Below are 25,753 nucleotides of genomic sequence, written 5' to 3'. Positions count from 1 at the left end.
GTCCAGGACTCAGCATTGGACTGTTTCTCCCTCTTTATCCCTGAGCTCTAGGAGTGTAGGGTTGAGAGTGTCTGGGCTGGGGGTGGAAGCCCTGCAGCTGTTCTCTCGGTGGGTATAGGGTGAGAGTGTCTGGGCTAGGAGACCCTGTCATAAACGGATAGTTAAGGGTTAATGTCTCTTTTACCTGTAAAGGGTTAACAAACAGAGGGCCAATCAGGAGACAAGATACTTTCAGAACTTGGTGGAGGGAAGTCTTTGCGTTTTTTGGGTTTTGCTTTGTTCCCTCTGGGTCCTGAAAGGGACTAGACGTGCAATCAGGTTGCTTGCCAATCTCCCTGCTTCAGTCTCTTATATATTCAGAATAGTGAGTATTAAGTAGGAAAGGCGGTTATAGTCTTTTGATTGTTTTCTGTATTTGCAAATGTGTAGTTTGCTGGAAGTATTTTAAATTGTATTTTGCTGGGGGGAGGCTTCTCTCTCGTGTCTTAAGCTGAAAGACCCTGTAACTTTTACCATCTAAATTACAGAGACAACTTTTACTTTTTTTTCCTTTCTTTTTATTAAAAGTTTTGCTTTTTAAGTCCTGTTTGATTTTTAACTCTTGTTGAAGCTCAAGGGAATTCAGTCTGTACACACCAGGGAATTGGTGGGGGACAGGGAGAGAGAAGGGAAGGGGGGAAGGGTGAAATCCCTTTGTTTTAGATTCACGAAGCTTGAATCTGTCTACCTCTCCAGGATAGCCCAGGGAGGGAAAGCCTGAGAAGAAGAGAGAAGGGGGAGAAAAAAAAAACCTGATTTCTCTGTGTTGTGATTCAAGGAGTTTGAATCACGGTGATCTCCTAGTGTACCCAGGGTGGGAAACATCTGGGAGAAAGAAAGGAGGGGGAAGGGAAATGGTTTATTCTCCTTTGTTGTGAGACTCAAGGAATTTGGGTGTTGGGGTCCCCAAGGAAGGTTTTGGGGGGGGACCAGAGTGCCCCAAAACACTATATTTTTGGGTGGTGGCAGTTTATCAGATCTAAGCTGGTAATTAAGCTTAGAGGAATTCATGCTGGTACCCCATTTTTTGGACTCTAAGGTTCAGATTGGGGAATTATATCATGACAGACCCCCCGCCTCACAGCTGGGCTCTGGAAGGGTCGAGGGGTGAGTATCTGGGCTGTGTATCGGATCTAGGAGAGGAGGGGGTGTGAGTGTCTGGGATGGGGGGTGGTGTAGCTGGGCTCTGGGGGAGAGGACATGTGAATGTCTGGGTTGGGAGGGGTCCATGGCTGGGCTCCGAAAGAAAGGGGGTATAAGTGTCTGACCCCCAGTCTGGACTTGGGGGGGGGGAGGGGAAGATGGAGAGAGAAGGGGCAGAGAAACAGGAACTGAGTTTCTTTAACTTACTACTCTGAGACAGAGACAGAGTGTGTGTGTGTGTGTATTGATACAGACATACTTGCTGACAGGAATTTTGAAATAAAATTACTAAAATAATTGAAACTGGCATGATTATAGAGTGTTATTTTGACAAATAAAATTTGCAGAATTTTAAAATATTGTGCACAGAATTTTAAATGTTTTGGCGCAGAATTCCCCCAGGAGTAATCTAAGTCCCCAGACATATCAGTTAGGGCATCCAGATTAGATACCAGAAATGGGGCCACTGAATTTTTGCCCGAAATCTCTGCTATTTATAACTGACCTACAAATTATTTCATATTTCATAAATTGATTTAAAAAGCATATTTGCACGACTGAAACCTACTTTCTGTGTTTTCATTATAGTTGGAGTCATATCCTTAAAATAATCGGGCTCTAGTTGTTCTGAAGCGTTCTGTTGTGTGGCCATGTTCCCATTACCACCTTCAATCTTCACACTGGTTGGTGCTTCTTCATCCCATGAAGTCCAATCTTCTACTTCAGACTGAAGACAATTGAACAACATCACTTTAGCATTTGACTTGCAAGTGAAAGATTATAACATATTTTACTGGTTCAACAGGGTTAGTAGAATTGCTGTTTCACTCCACATCACCCAGCCCTTTAGAGACATTACCTGTTTAGGAACAGATGAATAATCCACTGTAGTTGGCAAAGTTATTTGGTCTCCACTTAACTTTCGTCCTCTTCCAGACCTGAAAGAGAAATGTAGGATTCCTCCAAGGTCTGAGAACATGAGCACTACATTAGAAAGAAAAGAGCTGCTGAAGGCTAAACGAGCTACTGGAAGAAAGGAACCTGATGAAAATCACGGCTAAATCAGTAACTAACAGAAATAACCCAAGAAGTGGTTCTAATACAATGTTGATAATAGGATTAAAAGGGGACTCACTAAACAAAGTTAATATTGAAAACAATTCTTTTTTCAGTTTAATAATTTAAGGTGATGTTAGTAAGAAAATTTTAGAAGTTCAGTTTATGTTCCACTATTTATACGCTTGCTTTACACATTTTGCATTTCTCTCAGCTTGGACAATGGAATTTATAATCAATTTCACTTTCAAAATTCTCAGTGCTTCAGTGTTTGGTTTGCGAACACTGCAGGCTATGTTAGTTCAAAGACAACTTTTCCCTTACAAATTTTTTTTTTTTTTAATTCCTTGGAAACACTTCGGTAGCTTTCAGGTTTTATAAAAAGGTTTGAATTTTACAAATTTATATTTTGAGCTAACAGTTTCCCTGTAATGTGATAACTTATCAGAATACTAATAGATTTCTAACGTGAGGTACAGTAGGACAGGATTATAGAAGATTCACCACCTCTATTCAACATGTACCATCATTTTGAGTGTTGCAGTTTTATCCATCATACCAGGAAATTTCCTTAGAAGACAGAATGAAAAACTGTGACCATTTGGGGTTCAGCCCGTACCAGCGAGATATTGTGTCAGCACCTGCCCTGTAACTCTGGATGCCTTATGTGCGCTGTTGCTGTGGCTCACTGCCCAGATACCAACAGCTAGCAGACAAGCATGCAGTTCCTTGAGGTCTGTGTGCTGTGCAGCCCTAGATCAGCAGCCCACCTACAACACAACAGCCCTACTCTGGTCTGCACAAGCCTTGGTTACTACTTGCAGGGTGACCCCCAACACATGCCCAGTCCTAATTTTCCCCAAAACCATCAGCCCTGAAGTGTCCAGTAATCTCCTGGAATACACAGCAGTAAAAAGGTTTGTTGTCCCTTTAAAGAGACAGAAGCGCAGCTTATTATTTTAACTGGCATCAACAATCACCAAGTCAAACACAGCACTGGAATAGTTTAAAATTAAAAGTAAAACAAGTTTATTTACTCAAAAGTTGTTTTACGTGAGTTCAAGTAAAACACACTTTCTAGTGACCAAGATCTAACTCAACAAGCTACAGCCTTTGTTCAAGGTAGATCTCTTACCAATCTTTCCTCCTTCCAGCCAGGGCTCTCTCTTAGGAATTTCCACAAAAGTACAAGGTGGTGGTTTCCCTTGTCTGCCTAGGTGGAAGATGCCAAAATGGCTGTCTCTGCTTATCTCTCTCAAAATTCATTGACTCTGTTCCAAGAAGCACGAAGATCTCATCCTGTTCTTCCCATCCTCCTATGTAAATAGTGTGCCCATTGCTTTGATTCCACCATTCTTAATTTACATAGAAGACAGATAGCTGCCTTCTCTCCCATCAGGGGAAAAAACTGTTTCCCTCCCTTCGTTTGGCCAGTCTTTAAAACATAATATTACTGAGTATCCATAATTCCTCATATAGTGTTCACAATGATCTTTGTCATCAGTTCACATATGATACTTTACAGGACCCATTTTATAAACAAAAGAGTGAGTTGGAGTATGCTGGGCTGGCCAGGTCAGCTGAAACTCACTGCTGAATACCAGGGAATCCCTGGCCATCTGGCATTGAGGTTCTCATAGGTCACACCTTCCCCCTTACAAAACTGCAGGAGGGTTAGCCACAGACTAACTCAGAAGAAGCAGGTCAGAATCCTCTCTCCTGGACAGAGCATCTCCCATATTTTCTCTCCCCACCCCATATAGAAAAAAAAACAAACTATTGTGTCTCCTTTGCCTATTAACAGTCTCCAAGATATAATATCAGACAGTATCAATAATTTCACTTGCAGTGCTGTTACAAACATTACACAGTGATACTAATGACCAGTGTGTTATTAGATTTCAAACAACATATTACACGTCACCTTAAATAAATATCACAACACCAAAAGTGTGAGATGTAGTGAGTATGTCAGGTCTGACGAGAGTTGCTGACACAGAGTAGTGAACTACCACTGGGCCTCTATTTCACAGAAACTAGTGCCTTACAAGAACCTAGCAGGAAACTAATGTTCCAAATGTATGCCTCGCATAAACTCTCTCTTTAAGAATGCCAATAAATCAAGTTAGGACAAATATACTGTGGCTGATACAATATACGTGATACAATATTATTTGGAGGGTTTGATGTTTTGCAGTGTTTTTTTTAATAAAATGACTGAACTTGTCAGAAGTGTAGGAATCTCATATCTTCCAAAGGCACAAACCTCCACAGTACAATCAATCAATAGGTCTTGTCTACACTAGGATATTACTTTCACCAGTGGAAGTTACAGTTTAGACAGAGTTCCAGCTTTTTCAACACTGTCATCTAACTCTGCTCTGATTGTCTATATGGCGATTTAGTGCACAGCAAGCTGGGATGTAAGTCTATAGCACAGCAGCTGGTGTGCACTAGCTGGCCAGGTGGACATTGCTGTCACACACTAATATATGGAGATATACCTATCTCATAGAACTGGAAGGGACCCTGAAAGGTCATTGAGTCCAGTCCCCTGCCTTCACTAGCACAACCAAGTACTGATTTTACCTGAGATCCCCTAAGTGGCCCCCTCAAGGACAGAACTCACAACGCTGGGTTTAGCAGGCCAGTGCTCAAAACACTGAGCTATCCCTCCCCTCTAAGTTCCATAGTGTGCTCTGATCTACTGCTGTCTGAAACTTCTATTGCAGTGGCTCTGAGCTTTTCCAGACTATTGTACCCCTTTCAAGAATCTGATTTGTCTTGTGTACTCCAAGTTTCATCTCACTTAAATACTTACAAAATCAGACATAAAAATACAAAAGTGTCACAGCAAACTATTACTGAAAAACCGCTGTCTCATTTTTACCATATAATTATAAAACAAATCAATTGGAATATAAATACTGTACTTACACTGTACAGTATACAGAGCAGTATTAACAAGTCATTGTCTATGAAATTTAACTTTGTACTGACTTTGTTAGTGCTTTTTATGTAGCCTGTTGTAAAACTAGGCAAATATCTAAATGAGTTGATGTACCCCCTGGAAGACCTCCCAGTACCCCCAGGGGACACGTACCCCTGGCTGAGAACCACTGTTCTAGTGCATGGCAGCAGCATGCAGATTGTCCCTTAGTGTGCAGCAGACTGGCGTGCTACAGATTCACATCCCAGTTTATCATGCACTAAACTGAAATACAAAAAAGCCCTCCTATTTACACTACAGCCTTCACTGTTGCATACCAGCGAAGAATTACAGGTCCGAATTTTCCTCAGACTGACAGTAAAACATGGGATGGTGTGGAGTATCTCTTTGAACTATACAGTCTTTTCTTCCCTTTTCCGGTTCAGAGATCAGTTTCTGAAGTCAGCTGTATAGCGCCTGAAAGCTCCAGGCTACTGCTCCTTTAGAAATTCTTTCCTAGTGCTGCATGGATAAATAGTTGGGGAAAGAGACCAAAGTACTCAATGAGCATTGCTCAGTGAATCCACATATCAGTCTGAAGATCCTCACTAAAATACATTGCTGGCAAACTGGGCAAAGACTGAGAATCCACTGTTTGTACCAATGGCCATGAACGGATTAATTTAGCATTCTGCAGCCAATATAGAGGACATATTAGGGAACAGTCAAAGACACAATCAAAAGGCTTATAGCCAAGGAAACTATTTGCTGCTAGATTGAGCATGTAGCACTCAAAGTTTCTGTTTCTATCCTTTATATGCAGTGAGTATATAGGCAACGTTTTAGAAAAAAATAGCGCTGTCAGTTCCCACTGTAGTGTATTAAAATGGGAGACCACCAGCTTGAAAAGTTACAATGTTTTTGGATTGAAATTTATCTATTATTGGTACATATGCTCCTGAAATTAATAGAAAGACTAGAAAATATATTTCTCTATTTTTCTCCAATTTGTTTACTTTATGCATGCGACAGCATTATGCATTTAATCAGTTCCACTATTTTGCTGATAGTCATTTGCATTACTAATGTCCTGATCTGGAGAGTTCACATGTGTACCTTTCTCTAGGCACTGCAGGAGAGCATTTACCAGCAACAGGACCAGGCTTAAAACTGAAGAGACCGCATCTGATGTATGAACAGCGAGAAGAGAAAAGGGTTTTGGGACTGGCCCAAATATGGTTAATAATGTTGTTCTTCAGTTTGCCCAAAAAACCCTTGTGGCCATAGCAAGAAAGCAGAAAGATCCCTTATAATTTCTTTTAAGCATTCTACTTGAAAAACCCTCTATGAGAAAAGTGACTTTGTTTAAGTTAGTCCAGTTTAAAAAAAAAAAATCAAGTTTGTAGTACTCTTTTAAATACAAGCATTAACATAACTTCTTCCAATGCTTTGAGCTCTCAGACTTCACAGTTAAGGTCAAATAGCACCTCCATAAGACACACAAGCTCCCACATATTTGCAAAAGATCAATTTTTTTCTCCAGTTCCACAAGCTTTTTATTTTGGGAAAATAAGTCTGCATTTGAAAGAAAAATCTGAAGTCTTGCCAGGAGCTTCCCTGTTTAGTAGCCAAGAAACATCACTACAATCTAATTTAAACACCCTTCTAGACATACTTGTAAGTGATGGAAGTGTATCCCCATTTTCCCGCTTGCGTGCACTGGATTTCCACAAGGCCCGCAGGCTCAGCACAAATCCTGAGAGTTTTCCCAATTGAAATGTCACTCCTGGATTACAACACTCACTCCTGCTGAGAAAGTAGGATGGAGCGAAGGAAGAGAACATTTAAAGTTTACTCCCACCTACACCTAATCTCAAGTAGCAACACAGTACTAAAAGGAGTGACAAAAAACCAGAGCACTGGACTCTTGACTTTACAGTATTACCAATCCAGCCTTAATTGTGTTAGTGCCTCTTCAACCATTAAAACTTTAAATGTGCGGAGAGTTTCTTTAAATGCTTTGGCCATCTCTATGATCATCAGTGTATGGAATAATAGTTCGGATGAATGGTGAGTGGCCAATCTAGTACTGTACATCAGGGGGAGTAAATAGGCAGACCGCGGATCAAATCCAGATGCCAGATGCCTTTTATTTACTTATTAATATCATCATTATTTTTGTATTATTTTCTCTGGAATCTGGACCTTGACAAAAATAATTGACTTTTCCTGATGTATATAATTAAGCTTGGTTTATGGAACACCAACAAAAATCCCACAAAATACACTGACTTTCAGTAAAACTATGTTAGGCCTCAATACTGCAAAGACAACTGAATGGGATGGACTTCTGTCCCCATGCAGAGCCCCATCAACTTCAAAGGGACTCTGCATAGATACAGGGGTCCACATGCAGGGGGTTGGACTAAATGACCTCATGAGGTCTCTTCCAACCCTAATCTATGATTCTAGTGAGTTTCCCCCTCCTACACACATTTTTTTTCCCAGTGCTGAGGGATCCTAACATTTTCTTTACTTCCTTGACTGCAAATGCATATTAAACAGAGGTTTGCACTGAACTGTTCACAGTGAGACAGCCAGAAAACCTAGGTGTCATGAGGACAACAGAATAAGCCAAATTTTAAGTATCTAAACCATGCTTTTTCCACATACGACATTTCACAAAGAAACATTTTAAAATTTTCTTCAAATAAATTCTAACTCAGCACTTACAGATCTGTACAATTCACCCCCAAGTTTTAAAAAGCCCTTAGTGGGCAGAAGGCAATTTGAGGAGCTTCAGATAGACTGGTTTGGTTTGGCAAACAAAAGTGGGAGGGTCACAATTAGGTTTATAATGGAAAGCTAGTAACAAACAATTGTGGACTTGATATTGTAATTTAAAAAAACAAACAAACCCTGAGAGTTGGTAAGCGTATACTCTGCTCTAAGGAGGTTTTCAGCTAAAGAGTGGGTTTTTTCTTCCAGAAATTCAGAGAACAGATTTTTCAGATATGTTTTTAGGAGACAACTTTCAAAACATGCTTTAAAAAAAAATTAAAAATAGGGATAAGAGACAGCCAGTATTATTGTGTTATAAACCACAATGTGTATACACAGCTGTAGAACATAGTCCAATTACTCATATTAGAGCACTACATAATTTTGAATGTCGAACAGCAAGATGAAAGGTTTGAGTACAGTTTAACTATCTTTAATTTAATTAATAATAATTATCATTCACCTAGGCTCTGCAGTTAAAAACTATGCAAATGAGTAAGAGGAGGGGAAAAGATTAGAAGCAACTTGTATTTAAACAAAAGAGTAGACAGTTTAATACACAAAACCATGTTATTTACCTGCATATTAGCCTCTTAATGAAGGACAGCACTGCTGCCAGGCAAGTACAAATTTTAAAGAGCCGGAACTGTGTGATGGCCATGGCAAGAAACTTTGCCTGTAAAAAAAACCAAAATAAAAATAAAAATAAAAAATATCCCAGATGCAGAATACATCTTTATATAGTTTTTAGGCCTGATTAGCTTCACACTTACCCATGAGCAAATAAAGAGTAACAGCACTGAAGACAATGGAGTTACACCGGTAGGGGAGAGTCGATGCATTATACACACTATGTACATACTATTTGTCATCCATTATGACATTTTATTGACTTTGTAGTAGTTACATAACAAAGTCCTTCAAATATATAATCAGGAAAAAGAAAAAAAAAAGGTGGGGCCCATGGTACTCAGGAAAACAATATATATATAAAAAAGAATACCATCACATAAGTATGAGCGAACATATTTGTCAGTTTTCTGTCAGTTTAAAAATAACTGTACTATAACTCTATACAACCAATTTATTTTAGATATGATTATTATTGCTACAGGTAGCTGCAGCCAAAACATGTAACCGGTTGCTCACACAGTTCCTATGAACTGCAATAGGAACTCTAATCACAGAAGTTGGCCCTTACAGAGCATGATGACACTTTGAGCAACTGACTTTACCATCATAAGAACAATTGAACCTAACAGGCCCCCCATTTACTCTACAGACATGGATGTCCCTGTGGTAACTGCACTGTTAAAATATGTATTGTGGACAGGATTGTGCTGTAATCAAGTCACGTAACTGGGCTAGAGCCTTGGCATTGGCTAAAACAGCTTTAAAAACCTCACTTCTCAGAGATAGTACTAATGTAAGGGTATTCTAGTCTCTCCAAAACTTCGAGACAGAGTATACCAAATTGATCCTAACAAATCTCTTTTCATGAGTTGCAGAATTTGGACTGGAATGAGCCACTAAAACTCTGGGTATATGACTATTCCCCTAGATCCCTTCACTCCCCCCACCCCCCCCCCAAAATATATTTTTCTGAAGAAAAAACAACTCAGACCACACTGGAAAAAAGCCATAAGGATTTTATGAAAACACATTTATGCAAACACATACTACATAATTTGCTTTGGAAACATATTTAGTCCTCAAAACAGAACGCACGTGGCCCACGATTAAAAGCTTGCAATTCGTCTTCTAACTAGTTATGTCCATCATTTTACTGTATCTGCCCTAGTTACCAGTACACCATTACAGAAGAACGGCCATACTGGGTCAGACCAAGGGTCCATCCAGCCAAGTAACCTGTCTTCCGACCGCGGCCAATGCCAGGTGCTTCAGAGAGAATGAACAGACGAGGTAATCACCATGTGATCCATCCCCTGTCACCCATTGCCAACATCTGGCAAACAGAGCTCTCTCAGCATACAGCCTATCACCGTATTTTGGCTTACCCAATCCAATGTGTGTAAAAAACCACACATGACTGAAGCTGAGCTGGGTGGGCAGGTCTTTTAAAAATTAACACCACCCTCAATGAAACTATCCTGTCTTTTTTGATTTTCCTTAAACAATTCTCCATCATTTTATGCAATCAATTGTGGCCTCTTCCAAACAAACACATTTGGGGTTGAAATTTAGATCTGCAGCTGTAATTGCTAATAAACAAGGAACAAAAACTCAGGATTATAGCTCAGTTTCTTCTTCTGTTCAAGTTTCACTTTAATGGACCTTTTATAATTAGGATCAGTCAACTTGCAGGTACTCAGCATGGAAGAACCCTTAAAGGAAGGAAAATGGTATGTCATCTTCCTCTGCTTGTACCGGTGAGGGCCTGCCAGACAGAGAGGTATCCTGATCCAGGCCCTGGTACTGACTTGCTGGAAAAATCACCTGCATATCCCTGCCAAAGAAAGCCAGGTGGGGGAACCGCTTGACATAAGAGGTACCCATTGTGGAGTTCCTCCTAATGCAGATAAGAGGTAGCTTGTGTGCATAGCATCCAGGAGCATGAAGACTTCACTGACAGGATGCACAAGGAGATGTCTGGGATGGAGGATGCTAGCCGACTACATGTGAAAAAAAGCAGATTCAGAAGAGAGGCCCTGCTCTCCAGGGAGGAGACTGGCTGCTTGCCACCTTGGGTCCCCTGTTCATCGAGATCAAGAACCAGTATGCTATACTATTAACAGGAGTTGAGGAGCAGACCCCAATGGTTGAAGAAGAGGAACCACTTACTCCCAAAGGCAGGAGACTCATGAACAGTAGACACAGGGTGGTGGTGGTTGGGGATCCCTTCTGTGTGGGGGATGGAGGCATCCACCTACTGACCTGAGATGATATTCTGCCTACCTGGAGTCCACATCCAAAATGTTACTGAAAGGTTGCTGAGGCTCATTTAGCCCTCTGACCACTACCCCATGCCGCTCATCCATGTGGGCACTAATGGTACTGACAGGTATGACCTGAGCAGATTAGAAATGACTACAGAGCTTTGGGAACAAGGGTGAAGAAATTGGGGTGGCAGGCTGAGCGCTCACCCACCCTCCCAGTTGAGGGTAAGGACAGGGACATGTGCATCCTGGAGATAAATGCATGGCTGCGTAGATACAGAATAGAAGGGCAGCATGGCCTCACAGTGGAAGAAGTTAGATACAGGGAACGTGCAGAAATTTAGGACATGAGAGCAACTGTCTACACCACGCTAAAAAGGCATTCTTCCTTTTGAAATGGTGGAGGAGTCTTATTTCATATATTACTAACCTGATTTCCTTCTTTGAAAAAAATAACAAATTTTTAGATAAGGAGAATGGAGGCCTGTCTTATGAGAGGAGACTGAACTTGTCCTGTTTAGTCAGCAAAAAGAAGGCTAAGCGGAGATATGATTGCTCTCTATAAATACATTAGCAGGATAAATACCAGTTAGGGTGAAGAGCTATTTAAGCTTAAGGACAATACCTGCCATTACATTACCATCTAAGAGACTAAGACTATCTAAGGGTATGTCTACATCTACAATTTTGCAGCGCTGGTTGTTACAGCTGTATTAGTACAGCTGTATAGGGCCAGCGCTGCAGAGTGGCCACACTTACAGCAACCAGCGCTGCAAGTGGTGTTAGATGTGGCCACACTGCAGCGCTGTTGGGCGGCTTCAAGGGGGGTTCGGGGAACGTGAGAGCAAACCAGGGAAGGAGACCAGCTTCGCCGCGGTTTGCTCTCGCGTTCCCCGAACCCCCCTGCAAACCGCAGGGAAGGAGACCTGCTTGCTCGGGGGTTCGGGGAACACGAGAGCAAACCGAGGAAGGAGACCTGCTTGATTACCAGAGGCTTCCTCAGGTATGCTGGGATACCTGCTTATTCCACGGAGGTCAAGAAGAGCGCTGGTTAGTGTCTATACTTGATTACCAGCGCTGGATCACCAGCGCTGGATCCTCTACACCCGTGAAAAAACGGGAGTACGGCCAGCGCTGCAAACAGGGAGTTGCAGCGCTGGTGATGGCCTGCAGATGTGTACACCTCCTAAGTTGCAGCGCTGTAACCCCCTCACCAACGCTGCAACTTTGTGATGTAGACAAGCCCTAAGAGACTGACAAACAAAGAGGGGGTGATTCCTTTTTAAACCTCTCTCCAGGAAAAGGGATGTTCTTAAAATGAAAGCCTTACTTAATACTTTCTCTGTTTTTCCCTTATTTTCTTTATTTTTAATAAAAGGTTAAAAGAATTTTTAATGGTGTATTTGCCATAGTGCTAAGCAGGTCTCTGTATACCAAACCTTATTTAACATTGTTTAATGTGGGACAGTAACTAGGTTATGTCAACACCTTTGGCCAGTTTATTCCATTGAAATTAGTACAGTAGCTCTCAAACTTTTATAACTAATCCTTTTGGAAGTGTGTTATATTTTCTAGTCAAGCAAAAAAACCTCATGTTTGGAAAACGAGATTTTGCTCTGAGGTTTATATTTGCATTTTTGTCTGTTCTAAGTTCAGCCACACACAGTTATTTGCTGTGACCTGTAACAATGTGAGGAATTTGTTTGTAAATTTTACTAATTCCAGTTGATATTTTGAAGTTGTTCTTATGAAAAGTACTGTATTGTAGAATGCCTCTATGTCCATTCACCATTGTTGACAAGCCTGTAAGCACACCTGTCCCGGACTAGATACAGCGAAGAGTAATTAACCTTAATGACTGTAGTCTGACCAGTCACTAGTATGCTAAAGTTGGTTGGACTGGGGAAAAGCCACTTCCTTCAGCTTGCCTATATGGGGTTCAGATTTGGAGAGTGAAAAATTACCAGCAGCAGGACAAATGAACTAAGTATTGAGATACATAAACTTGAGGGACTTGGAGCCACTCAGGTAGCTTGGGGAAGGAGAGATGCAGAGACAGGCATGGTTTTGTAGCAGGGGAGGTCTGGTTTAGCTGTGGGACTACCCAAGGTCAAAGCAAGCTGACTGGGGGTGGGGGATGGGAAGAGAGATGGAATGATGGAAATGACACGCCATGTGCTGCAGCTGAAAGACAGCCCCAATAGACTCTGACCTCCAGCCCAATGAATGCTCTGGAATGGTGAGGAAAACAAGTCAGGGAAATACATGTAGGGTTTGCTATTTTTGTATAGATCTCTGTATTTCTCATACAATTAAGTAAGAGAAATTACGATTCAGAATCCGCCTGTGTATTGTATGTGACACCTATCACATGCCCTTAAACAGTTAATGGGTAGGCCCAGAACACCTGCACAACTGGAGTTCTGGGGAAAGTGTATTGAAGCTACAAGGGAACCTGAGGGGTCAGCACAGGTAACAGGGGTGAAACAGTGGGACTGGGAGGTCCCAACTCTCAGGAAGGAGTGCTAGATAGATGATCTGCACCTTGAGTGTGTGATCAGGGACCCCAAAACAGGGGCAGTACCTGGATTCAGTTCAAACTCCAAGGTTTTTAAAACACACAGGACCCAATCTGGTGAGTAGCCAAGGAGGGGCACTTGACTAGATCTGCGACATGACATCAACAACAGAGAATTTGAGCTACATAAATAGTTTCTAAAACAATCAGCTACAGTTAGACTAACAACTTCTCTAAATCAACTCCTGGTAAGAAGAGAAAAAGACTTGTGATGCCTGCTTCAAACCATTAAAGAGCAAAGGACAGCTGAAATTCAATTATGTTATAGCATTTAAGCCTCTTTTCCTAGATTAAAGCTTTGAATGCAAGGAATGTCTATTAAGACTCACAGCACTACATGAAATTATCCAATACTGTACTTAGGATGACTGTAACCTACAGTAACAATAAAGATACCAAGTGAGATACAACATAAAGACATTCAGAAGTACCAAATCCCTTAGGAAATTATGTTCAGCTGCCAGATGAATGGCATGATTCACATGACAAATTGTTCTTAGTGTTATATACACATGCAAGGTGCTTGCAGTATGATTTTGGATCCAATCCAAATAAAAATATGCATGGCCTTTTGAAACTTATAAACTCCAGAAGGCCATGAAGAAACCTTCCTGAGGAAAAGGCCTGTCCATTGCTAAAGGGCAGGCATGGTGCAGTAAAGTACAAACAAAAGATAGGTCAACCTAGTGAGCTGCAGTACAGGAGAAATGGTGCTCAGGAGGAACCTCATTTATGGGCCTCATCTCAACTCCCTATACTGAACTTGTCTGCTTCCCTATCAACAGGGACACCACAGCCCAAGAGATGGAAAGGTCCTAGAGGGAAACAGAAGGGAGGGACGGGGGAGTGCCTTTTGCTTCAATGGTGGTCTGGAACAGGTCTCTTTTCCACAATCCGGGGAGGTGTTGGGCCACTTCCAACTCATTTAACACCATTGTTTTTGAGGGAGATGTAACGCTGACAGACCGGCTCAAGCCAAAGGCCAATTCGCTTGTGTATGAATATCAAAAAAGTGTTAAGTGTATTACTATGTATTCAAGAAAAACCAATTGTGTCAAATAATGTTCAAAAGAGATGTTAGTTGTATTGTTTTCATTTGTCATGTAATAGAAAACAACAGGATATAGACATTTACATTATGTATGCCCTAGTAATTAAATAACCCTAGATCAAAAGGTACATTAATGTAAGAGTATATTCAGGTATTAAAAGTAATGGAATGTTACTTGTATTGTTTTTACTTATCTATTTCTATTATAATTAAGGCTAAGTTTATGTCATGGAGGTCTCGGAAATCACAGATGCTGTGACTTCCACAGGCCTCCATGACATTTTCTGCTTCAGTCCCTTGGCCATCAGCCAGCGGGTCCCTGAAAGGTTTGCAGTGGCAGGTGACAGCCTCCTCAGAGTCTCCCTGCAGGGTTTCAGCAACAGCCTCCTCAGGGGGCCCTCCTCAGGGTTCCAGCGACTAGGGACAGCTGAGCAGGGAAACCCTGCAGCTCCCAGCCACCACAATGACAGGGGAAACTATGGAGCCACAGCAGCAGAAGTGACAGACATGCCACGGCTTCTGTGAATTTTTGTTTATTGTCCGTGACTTTTACTAAAAATAGCCATGATAAAATCTTAGCCTTAATGATAATATAATGGCAGGCATTTATATTATGTATATCACTGTAACTAAAATACCCATCAAATGCAAATGGAGTCTTGGAAATGTGAATGAAGAAGAGTTTTAACCTCAAAGCAAAAACCACTGTGTTCAACAATGGGAATTCACAAACTCAGTTTGCATTTCCTACTCATCAAAAGAAAGCACATATGGGTAAAGACATTGTTCAGATTGTTTTCTGGAGAAAAATCTATAAATACTGAGTCAAGGGATGGTCCTGTACCCCTGGACTGTTTGGATTCTAACAGAGTAGAATAACTGAACAAGAAGATGGAGATTCCCAGAATTACTCTGAGTACCGCTGAAGAGACATTTGGGAAACTGGCAAATTACTATCTCTCTGCTATCATTTTGGACTTACAAATTTTGACTCACCTGATATTATATTTTACCTGCTTTAGCTCTCAATGACTCTTTTTCTTTGGTAAAATCTTTAGTTTACTAGAGAATTGGCTCCCAGCATTGTCTTTGGTGATAGATCCAAAGTACCAATTGATTTGAGATAACTGGCTGATCCTTTGGGATTGGGAGTAACCTGAGTAGTGTGACCGTTATCACTAAAATCAGTCTGTCTGGGTGGTGGGATAGGCTGAGGTGCCTAAGGGGACTGTCTGTGGCTCCATGGTAAAACTGATAAAGTGATACAGGACTGCACATTTGATACTGGCTTGCTGAAATGTAACAATAAAATAACACCAGTTTGGGATGTCTGCCCTTGTTTTCTGACAGTCTCCCCTCAGATAGACACTCACAGTTGAGTCATTCCAGACAGCCTAACAAGAGGGACAGAATATATGCTTGAGCTATTCTTGCATATTTCCCTAGTCTTCTAGGGAAAGCCGTTTTAGGGCCTTTAATGAACCAGAAGAGAAGCTGAGTAATAGGAAAATATACCAACAGTGTCTCAGGACAGTGGAAGTTTGTGCTGGACAAACGGGAAGTTCTGTACTGAAAGAAAAGTTATGACTGAGAAAGAAGAAGAGGTGAAGTAAAAGGGATGATAGAAGTCGTTTTACTGAGTAAGGTAAGGCAGAAAATAGAATATAGAGATACACTGATTACACTGTTCTACAGCCAAAATGCTTCTGAAATAAATGCAGTCCAACTTTACTAATTCTGGATCACTGAGAACGAAAATGATGCTTAAAATTGTTGATTGGCTCTAGTTTTCAAGATATGCTATTGGGTCAGTATAGATGACCCTTGACTTGGGAATGGCGGAGGATAAGTGAGTTATAAAGGGAAGGGATCTCAATTTAAACCAGAAATGATTAAAATACATCTTTGACTGGATCTATGAATAAATCTATGACTGGGTGTGGACAGTACTTGTTTTTGAGGCAAAACAATGAATGATGCAATCTGAAGCTGGTATTGCGTCACACATGATATGAATTGCATCATGTTATTCCTAGAAGTCATGGATGATGCAGTCATAATGAAGCTTACATCACTCTGCTGAACAAATTGCCCTATATCAGCTCTAGAAATCATACAGTGTTGTGCTCTCTTCTTTGTCAGTGTCTGATTTTGCAAAGGGACGCATTTCTGTTTAGCCAAAGTGAGCAGAGATGCCTCGTACTTGTGTGAACAGTGCAGATAGCAGAAGTTATGTTTGTGGTGAAGTGACTTTTGCATCACAAAAGTGCACTATAACCACTATGGTTAAGAAAGCCTATCATCTTTATTTCGGCTGCAAAATTGGAGATCAGGACAAGAGGTGGGCCCCACACGTATGCTGCAACACTTGTGCAACAAATCTTCACCAGTGGGTTGAACAGGAAAAGGAAATCTATGCCTTTTGCAGTGCCAATGATTTGGAGAGAGCCAACAGATCATACCAGCAATTGTTACTTCTGCATGGTGCCTCCAGTTGCGAAAGGTATGTCAAAGAAGAAAAAGTGGACTGTGCATTATCCAAACATTCCATCAGCTATACGCCCAGTACCCCACGGAGAAGGACTGCCGGTTCCTGATGCACCAGAATCATTCTCACTTGAGTCAGACGAGGAAGAGGAAGAGGATGAAACTTCTGGTCCTGAACTATCAATGTCACAGGACCCACATTTTCTCCCATCCTCCTCCTCTGAACCACACCTCATAACACAAGGTGAACTGAATGACCTTGTTAGGGATTTGGAACTACCCAAGAGTAAGGCAGAGCTGTTGGGCTCCAGACTACAGCAGTGGAATCTCCTGGCAGGCTATCAGGGCAAATGGAGCCCATCAATGCTTGCAGACTATTGCTGGACAGTGACAAGAGATGCTCCATTTAATGAATACAAGCGACAAGCCAAGAAGCGCCGAGTAGACACTGAATAGGACTAAACTATGTACATAATAGTTTTTTCCTTTTGTTTCATAATCAATTTTATTTATATAACCCTTTTGCTGATTTTTAAAGTTTTACATAAACAGGACAGGTGAAATAATATTATGTAAAGCAACCATAAACACATGAAAAGACCTAGGTTTACAATTTATGATTAAAACTCTACTATCTACACAATATACATAGACATAAAATGTAAAAACTTAAATATCTTAGAAACAGTAGCCAATCAGTTGTTTTAATTGTCATATTTGAATTCAGCACATCAAAATACATAATAAATATCACATTTTATCTCTGAAGCAGACGACTTCTCAAAAATTGTAGACCAGTGTTATGAAGTGTTGGAAAAAACTGTAAATGTAAGTGGTTAGTTTAATGACAGAATGAGAAACCACCCTCTGCCTGAAATCCCAATAAATGTTCACCTGAGATCCATACAGAGATGCTTTGTCTTCCACCTTACTGACGGGCTTCAACTGATATTTACTGTCTATTAGCCAGTTGGGAGGAAGGTACTGAAGGAGCTCTGGTTGTCCAGCTTCCCCAGATTGTCATAACAGAGAATTTCAGGTATTTCCACCAATCCCTAGGACACATGGTGCAGAACGCAGAACTGTTGGGTGCAGCCATTTCTTAAAAGGCTTAGCTTTAGTTCATATCATTGCATTTTTATTACTAACCATCAGATATATCTGCAGATTAGAATGTTTTTGCTTTTAACTCCTCAATATTACCACGTGTGGAGGGTGGGATTGGCATGCACCTACAACACCGCACCAACACTACCTAAGGTATAATATATTGCTCTATTTAGGTCCCCTCCAGCCTCTGTCCCCCTTCCCCACAAAAAGAAGTCACACTTTAGAAAGGTTTCAGAAATTTGACTTGTAAGCCAACCTCTCTCTTCTCTTACTGAACTGTTTTGGATCCATACAGATATTAAATCAGGGCTGTGAAGCCCCTTTAATATTCCTTGCTCAATGACAGCCACTGAAAAGGCCACCTTGTGTAGAGCATCCTCAAGTCGTGTCATTGCCACACGTTGATATATCTCATTATACTTTTAACTGTTTGGACGACATTACTAGTGAGTCTCTCCCTTGACAACATCCAATTTGTCTGTTCTACTTCCTTCCCAAAAAGTGTAATGTTAACATTCAAAATTGTAGTGGGGGCTTTTTTGTATAGCCATACACAACCTTTGCATCACTTCCTGCTTGAAAGGAGAGGCTGAGAGCACTGCCACGATACAAAGACAACAGTTGTGTCAGAACTGATCGTGTTCCAAATGAGCCACTGAAAATAGAAGACCTTAATAATCTTTTGTTTTCCTCTTTTCCCATTCATTTTTCAGTCCAATCACCATTCCGAGTTACAATAATTCCCATTCCCTCAGCAGCTCTAAGAGCCAAACCAATGCAGAGTTCTAGCAACAGAAACGACAACAGCAACTATTATTACTGCAGGAAAGTGAAGGTTAACATGGGCCATGTCTACATCTAAAATTTTGCAGCGCTGGTTGTTACAGCTGTATTAGTACAGCTGTATAGGGCCAGCGCTGCAGAGTGGCCACACTTACAGCAACCAGCGCTGCAAGTGGTGTTAGATGTGGCCACACTGCAGCGCTGTTGGGCGGCTTCAAGGGGGGTTCCGGGACCGAGAGAGCAAACCGGGAAAGGAAACCAGCTTCGCCGCGGTTTGCTCTCTCGGTCCCGGAGCCACCCAGCAAACCGCAGGGAAGGAGACCTGCTTGCTCGGGGTTCCGGGACCGAGAGAGCAAACCGGGAACGCCGCGGTTTGCTCTCTAGGTCCCGGAGCCACCCAGCAAACCGCAGGGAAGGAGACCTGCTTGCTCGGGGTTCCGGGACCGAGAGAGCAAACCGGGAAAGGAAACCAGCTTCGCCGCGGTTTGCTCTCTCGGTCCCGGAGCCACCCAGCAAACCGCAGGGAAGGAGACCTGCTTGCTCGGGGTTCCGGGACCGAGAGAGCAAACCGGGAACGCCGCGGTTTGCTCTCTCGGTCCCGGAGCCACCCAGCAAACCGCAGGGAAGGAGACCTGCTTGCTCGGGGTTCCGGGACCGAGAGAGCAAACCGGGAACGCCGCGGTTTGCTCTCTAGGTCCCGGAGCCACCCAGCAAACCGCAGGGAAGGAGACCTGCTTGCTCGGGGTTCCGGGACCGAGAGAGCAAACCGGGAAAGGAAACCAGCTTCGCCGCGGTTTGCTCTCTCGGTCCCGGAGCCACCCAGCAAACCGCAGGGAAGGAGACCTGCTTGCTCGGGGTTCCGGGACCGAGAGAGCAAACCGGGAACGCCGCGGTTTGCTCTCTCGGTCCCGGAGCCACCCAGCAAACCGCAGGGAAGGAGACCTGCTTGCTCGGGGTTCCGGGACCGAGAGAGCAAACCACGGCGAAGCTGGTTTCCTTTCCCGGTTTGCTCTCTCGGTCCCGGAACCCCGAGCAAGCAGGTCTCCTTCCCTGCGGTTTGCTGGGTGGCTCCGGGACCGAGAGAGCAAACCGCGGCGTTCCCGGTTTGCTCTCTCGGTCCCGGAACCCCGAGCAAGCAGGTCTCCTTCCCTGCGGTTTGCTGGGTGGCTCCGGGAACGCGAGAGCAAACCGCGGCGAAGCTGGTCTCCTTTCCTGGTTTGCTCTCTCGGTCCCGGAACCCCGAGCAAGCAGGTCTCCTTCCCTGCGGTTTGCTGGGTGGCTCCGGGACCGAGAGAGCAAACCGGGAAAGGAAACCAGCTTGATTACCAGAGGCTTCCTCCTTCCACGGAGGTCAAGAAAAGCGCTGGTAACTGTCTACATTGGATTACCAGCGCTGGATCACCAGCGCTGGATCCTCTACACCCGAGACAAAACGGGAGTACGGCCAGCGCTGCAAACAGGGAGTTGCAGCGCTGGTGGTGCCCTGCAGATGTGTACACCTTCAAAGTTGCAGCGCTGTAACTCCCTCACCAGCGCTGCAACTTTCTGATGTAGACAAGCCCATGATAAACATTAAAATGGTATTTCTGACAGTGACTTTATACTGCCAATTAGATTTTTTCAAAATAGTCCCTCAGGGTTTAGCTGATCGCCATATTTGGGGTCGGGAAGGAATTTTCCTCCAGGGCGGATTGGCAGGGGCCCTGGAGGTTTTTCGCCTTCCCCTGCAGCGTGGGGCACGGGTCGCTTGCTGGTGGTTTCTCTGCAGCTTGAGGTCTTCAAACCAATTTTGAGGATTTCAATAACTCTGTCCTGGGTTAGGGGTTGTTATAAAATTGGATGGGTGGGGTTCTGTGGCCTGCCTTGTGCAGGAGGTCAGACTAGATGATCATATTGGTCCCTTCTGACCTATGAGTCTATGAGTCTAATATCACCATGCACTGTAATACATTTTTGTATAACAAAGCTGACTCCTGGGTTATATTTGATTAGTAAGGGCTGGTTCTTTAGTCAGGCATCCCATTCAGGGACAGTCTGCAGGTGCACATAACAGAGCCCACGTCCAGACTACCCCGCCGTATCGGCGGGTTAAAATCGATTGCTCGGGGATCGATATATCGCGTCTAGTCTAGACGCGATATATCGATCCCCGAGCGTGCTTACATCCATTCCGGAACTCCATCAACCCGGAGTTCCAGAATCGACACGGAGAGCCGCGGACATCGATCCCGCGCCGTCTGGACGGGTGAGTAATTCGATCTTAGATATTCGACTTCAGCTACGTTATTCACGTAGCTGAAGTTGTGTATCTAAGATCGATTTTCCTCCCCTAGTCTGGACGAGGCCAGAGAAATACTTGCTTACTTGCTCTTGGTGGGGAGGCTGCTTGCCAATCAGTTTGTGTAGATGGAAAAACAGCAGGTATTAAAAGCCTTGGGTTATTTATAGAATTTCCTTTAAACTAATTACTTGATGCATTTTCTTACAGTGTTAACAATGGAAATTCTTCCCTTCTGCAACTGTTCTATGGATTCATATGCTCAAGCAGTATTAACTTTGATGTTTCCTGCCTTGAATACACATTTAGTTTTTATATAATATCAGGCATATTAGGGGAGATAGAAAGTGCTCATTCTCCTTTCCAGGAAGAGGGGAAAAGATTTAGAGAATTATCAGACATCTACTAGATAGAGCAATATGATGGGACAGCTCCACGGTAGGAGGAATCCTCGTATCTTAACGTTGCTTAGTAGCAATGGGAAGAGTGAAGAGAATTGATCTTGTGGTTAGAGCACTGGATTGGGACTCATGAGGTCTGGGTTCAGTTTCCTGTAAGTACGGAGGATTCAGCCCTGCGTGCCTCCTGCTGGTCTCTCAGGGAATTAGCTTTTTCCAGCACAGAGTGCCCTCTGCTGGCCAGTGTTTCGCTATCTGCTGGCCCTGCGTCCCTCTTGGACCCCGGTGCCCTTTTATCTGTGGTGCTGCCCAGTGGCAATACCCCCACACTCTGCCTATGGGTCTCCCCTCACTGGGGAACCCCAACCCTCTAATCCCCACCTTGCCTCAGTCTGGGCTCCTGCCAGTCAGCATCAAGCCCAGGCTCTCTGAGGCAGACTGCAGTGTAAAAGCCACTCATCATAGGCAAGGAGGTTCAGACCTGCTGCCTTCCTCTACCTCCCAGTACCTCTATGGGTCTTGGACCAGGCCCTGCAGCCTGAGGAGTTGCCAGCCTGGAGCTCCCCTGCTCCTCTGGCTCTCCCCAGCCCTGCTTCACTTCCAGTACCCTTTCTGCAGGCAGCCCGGCCCTGCTCTCTCCCAGCCCGGAGAGAGACTCCTCTTGGCCTCTGGCTCACAGCCTTTTTATACAGGCCAACTGTGGCCTGATTGGGGTATGGCCCAGCTGTGGCTGCTCTGCCAATCAGCCCAGCTTTTCCCCTGCCCTGCCCTCTTCCAGGGCTGTTTTAAGCTCTTCAGGGCAGGAGTAGGGTAACCACCTCACTACATTCCCCTACAGCAAGTCCTAATTTAGTTGTCCCGGTTAACATTATTCATTATTAGGTTGCTGATCTATTAGAGAACATACTCATTTAAAGTCAGGCAATGTTCCATTGTAAGGTTGTTTGGCTTGCCCCATTCAGCGCACCTGGTGCTCCTGCCGTGGATCCTGGACTGGGGCTTGCCTGCTTCCCAGCTGGAATGCCGGGCAGGTGGAGTGGGGAAGCCTGACTCAGGAGTGCCAGAAGGGAGGAGTGGGGCAAGCCCCTGCCCCCTGACCTCACTATGCCCCTTCCTCAACCAAGCTGATTTTCGGCGGTATTTCGGCGGCGATGCCTCTGCATGATGCCGTTTGTCAGAGGCATTTCGGCGCCGACGCCTACTGACGTTGCCGCTTGTCAGCGGAATTTCGGCAGATGCCTGTCTGCTGCCATGGTCCTCCGTGGCTCGTTGTCTGGTGCCTGCCAGGCAAAAAAAGTTGGAGACCACTGCTCTGAAGCATCTGCCATTGGCCACTGTTGCAAGACAGGATACTAGGCTAGATGGACCATTGGTATGGCCATTTTTATGTTAGATGACATTACTAAGGTAGATGCACAACTGGTTAAAAAAACATGCTCAAAAAGTAGTTATCAATGCTTTGCTGTCAAACTGGGAGGATGTATCGCAGGGAACAGTCACTAGTCAATATTTTCATTAATGAGTTGGATGATGAGTGGAGAGAATACTTATAAAATTTGAAGATGACAATAAATGGGTTTCAAGCACTTTGGAGGACAGGATCAGAATTCAAAATGGCCTGAATAAATTAGATAATTGGGCTGTAATCAACACAATGAAATTCAACAAAGATAACTGCAAAGTACTATAATTAGGGAGAGAAAAAAATCCACTGCTGAAATACAAGAAGGGGAATAGCTGGCTAGGCAGAAAAGGCTCTGGTGGTTATAGTGGATCACAAATTGAACACAAGTCAACAACATGATGCAGTTGCAAAAAAGGTTAATATTCTGGAGGAGTATTAACAGGAGTGCTGTACGTAAGACATGGGAGGTAATTATTCAACTCTGCTTGGTGCTAGTGAGGCCTCAGCTGGAGTACTGTGTCCAATATTGGGCACCACACTAAGAAATTTGTGGACAAACTGGAGAGAATGCAGAGGAAAGCAGTAAGATTTAGATTTAGAAAATCTGACCTCTGAGGAAAGGTTAAAAAAAAAAACCTGGTCATGTTTAGTCTTCAGGGGGAAAAAAAGACTGAGGGGAGAAACTGAGAGCATTAAAAGGATGGTGATCAATTGTTCTCCATGTCCACTGAAGGTCAGACAAGAAATAATTAGCTTAATCTGTAACAAGGAAGATTTGGGTTAAATATTAAGAAAATATTAAGCATTGGAATAGGCTTCCAAGGGAGGTTGTAGAATTCAAAACACTGAAGGTTTCTGAGCATTGTTTGGACAAACACTCATTAGGGATGGTCTACCTTTGGTCATGCCTCAGCATAGAGCAGTGATTCCCAAACTGAGGTTTGTGAACCCCTGGAGGTCTGCAAAATGTTACAGGGGGTTCTCAGGAAAAAATTCCCTAATGGCGGACAGAACTGTCCCTAGGAACACCGGGCAGCATGGGGCCAGCAACCCAGAGCCCCCGGACTTCCAAGAGCTAAGCAGATCAAAGCAAGCCTATCTATCACACTGAGGAGATTTAAACTTCAAGACTTCTTATAAGAAATGGAAAGGGAGGCAGGTTTTTTTTTTTGCTGTTTTTAAAGTTAAATAGTACTGTTTTTAAAATTATTATGAAGAACAAGTATAAGCTTTGTTGTAAAGTGTGTTGTTTGCCTGGACTGCTCAAGACCTGCATGCTTGTGTAGCAGGAACTCTTTGAGTTGGCTTCTTAAATACCTTCATGCTGTTTCACATCTGATACTCCTTGATGAAACATAGGAGCCAGGTTTCATAACAGGCTTAGTCAAAGTGATACAAGCTACTGTTGGTGTCACTAAGCATAACCCTACGTAACTCGGGAGGGTAAAAGGCCACAAGAGTATGGAGCCTTCCTGGTTTTAGGCCTCAGCAGACAAGAGTCCCTCCATGTTTGAACTTTAATCGACCTAAAAGGCCAGGTGTAACAGCCGTTATCAGTTGCAACAGTTCTAACTGGTCTAAAGCAGAAATAATGAGGCCTGTGCACCTTTAGCAGAAGGACAAGATAACTTGCAGAAGGAAAACTTACTAACGAGCTGCCGCGGCCAAGATTACTTAATGCACCTGCGCTTACGTAATTGCTACAGGGGGAGGAAGGAGGAGGAGGGATGGGAAACGGGGGATTGCTAGTCAGTGAGAAAAGTTCTCATGGATATAAAGGAACAGACTGCTTGTTTTAGGTGTGCTTGATCTGAGTCAATCTCCCTGCACCGCTTTGAGATCTCAAATAAACTTGGTTTGCTTCTCCACCCTGGTGTGTTCATTGGCGCGGCACACCAGGCGACGGACCCCCCCGCTGTTGCTTGGCCTCAGGCAGTTATCTGCCGGCAACAGTTCTTGGCGCCCAACGTGGGGCATTGAGGCTAAAATTAGCCTTGCCTGGATCCCTTCTGGTGGTCGACGGATTGCGGCGACGACCGACGCCCAGCGCGCACCGGTGACTTCACCGGGGGCCTCGGCTGAGACGCAGTTCGACTGACCCCAGAGGGCACAACGGTGCAACGCGCTTGAGTAGTGGAGAAGCAGTTGAGGGCGACGGTGAGGAACCGGTCCCTTGGATAAGGTAGGAACAGTCCAGTGGTCTGGATTTTTGCCTGTTATGACCTGGGGACGCCCAGTGTCACCCTAGGATATGGGGCAGGGACAGAGTACAGGCAGGGCACGGTGTACACCCTTAGAATGCATTCTAGCGAATTGAGAAGTGCTTGGATCAGATCCACTAACTAAAAGCAAACTAAAAAGTTCCGTATAGTAGACTGGCCTCAATATCAACTAGAGGACCAGAAAGGTGGCCACCGGAAGGATCACTTAATTGTAACATGATCCTCCAATTACTCCTGTTTTGTCAGTAAATGGGTAGCTTCTGAAGCTGTTTGTATGGAGAACTCTTGTAAAAATACCCCACTGTAGCTCCAGTTCTTCCCTCTGTCTGGCAGAGTGCAAGGATCCAAAAAGCAGGTTAGGGATAGTGCAGGGACAAAGGAGGGACCTGTCTAGAAAAGGGAGACCCTATGTCCTAGTGCACTCTCTCCCTGTTGTAGCTAAAAAGCAAGATCAGATGCAGAATGGTACTGGGGGCCAGTGTGAGTGACTGTTACCGGAAGACGCCCAGAGTACCCTGTGAAGCAAAAGCTCGTGACCAGGACTACTCTAACGCAAGCCCGGTAACTAGTGGATCTTTAGGAGGTCCGACCCATGG

The 25,753-nt window shown here is 43.7% G+C and overlaps 1 protein-coding gene across 4 annotated transcripts in view; it reads right to left on the bottom strand.

Moving 5' to 3' along the window:
• The window catches only part of EBAG9 (estrogen receptor binding site associated antigen 9), a 47,289-nt gene that overhangs the window by 14,435 nt on the left and 7,101 nt on the right, over nt 1–25,753 (bottom strand). For 2 of the 4 annotated variants that reach the window (XM_030553712.1, XM_030553711.1), the window contains exons 2-4: nt 8,527–8,624; nt 2,042–2,120; nt 1,751–1,909 (exon numbers count right to left, since the gene is read on the bottom strand). In XM_030553712.1, the coding sequence (XP_030409572.1) occupies nt 1,751–1,909; nt 2,042–2,120; nt 8,527–8,609 (321 nt within the window). In that variant the 5' untranslated portion in view covers nt 8,610–8,624. Of the gene's footprint in view, nt 1–1,750; nt 1,910–2,041; nt 2,167–6,842; nt 7,027–8,526; nt 8,625–17,855; nt 17,879–25,753 lie in introns of those variants that run through there. The other 2 variants (XM_030553713.1, XM_030553710.1) reach the window with 2 other exon arrangements.

The sequence above is a fragment of the Gopherus evgoodei genome, chromosome 2 (assembly GCF_007399415.2).
Source record: "Gopherus evgoodei ecotype Sinaloan lineage chromosome 2, rGopEvg1_v1.p, whole genome shotgun sequence".
Classification (NCBI taxonomy): domain Eukaryota; kingdom Metazoa; phylum Chordata; order Testudines; family Testudinidae; genus Gopherus; species Gopherus evgoodei.
This window is presented reverse-complemented; position numbering and strand designations above follow the sequence as displayed.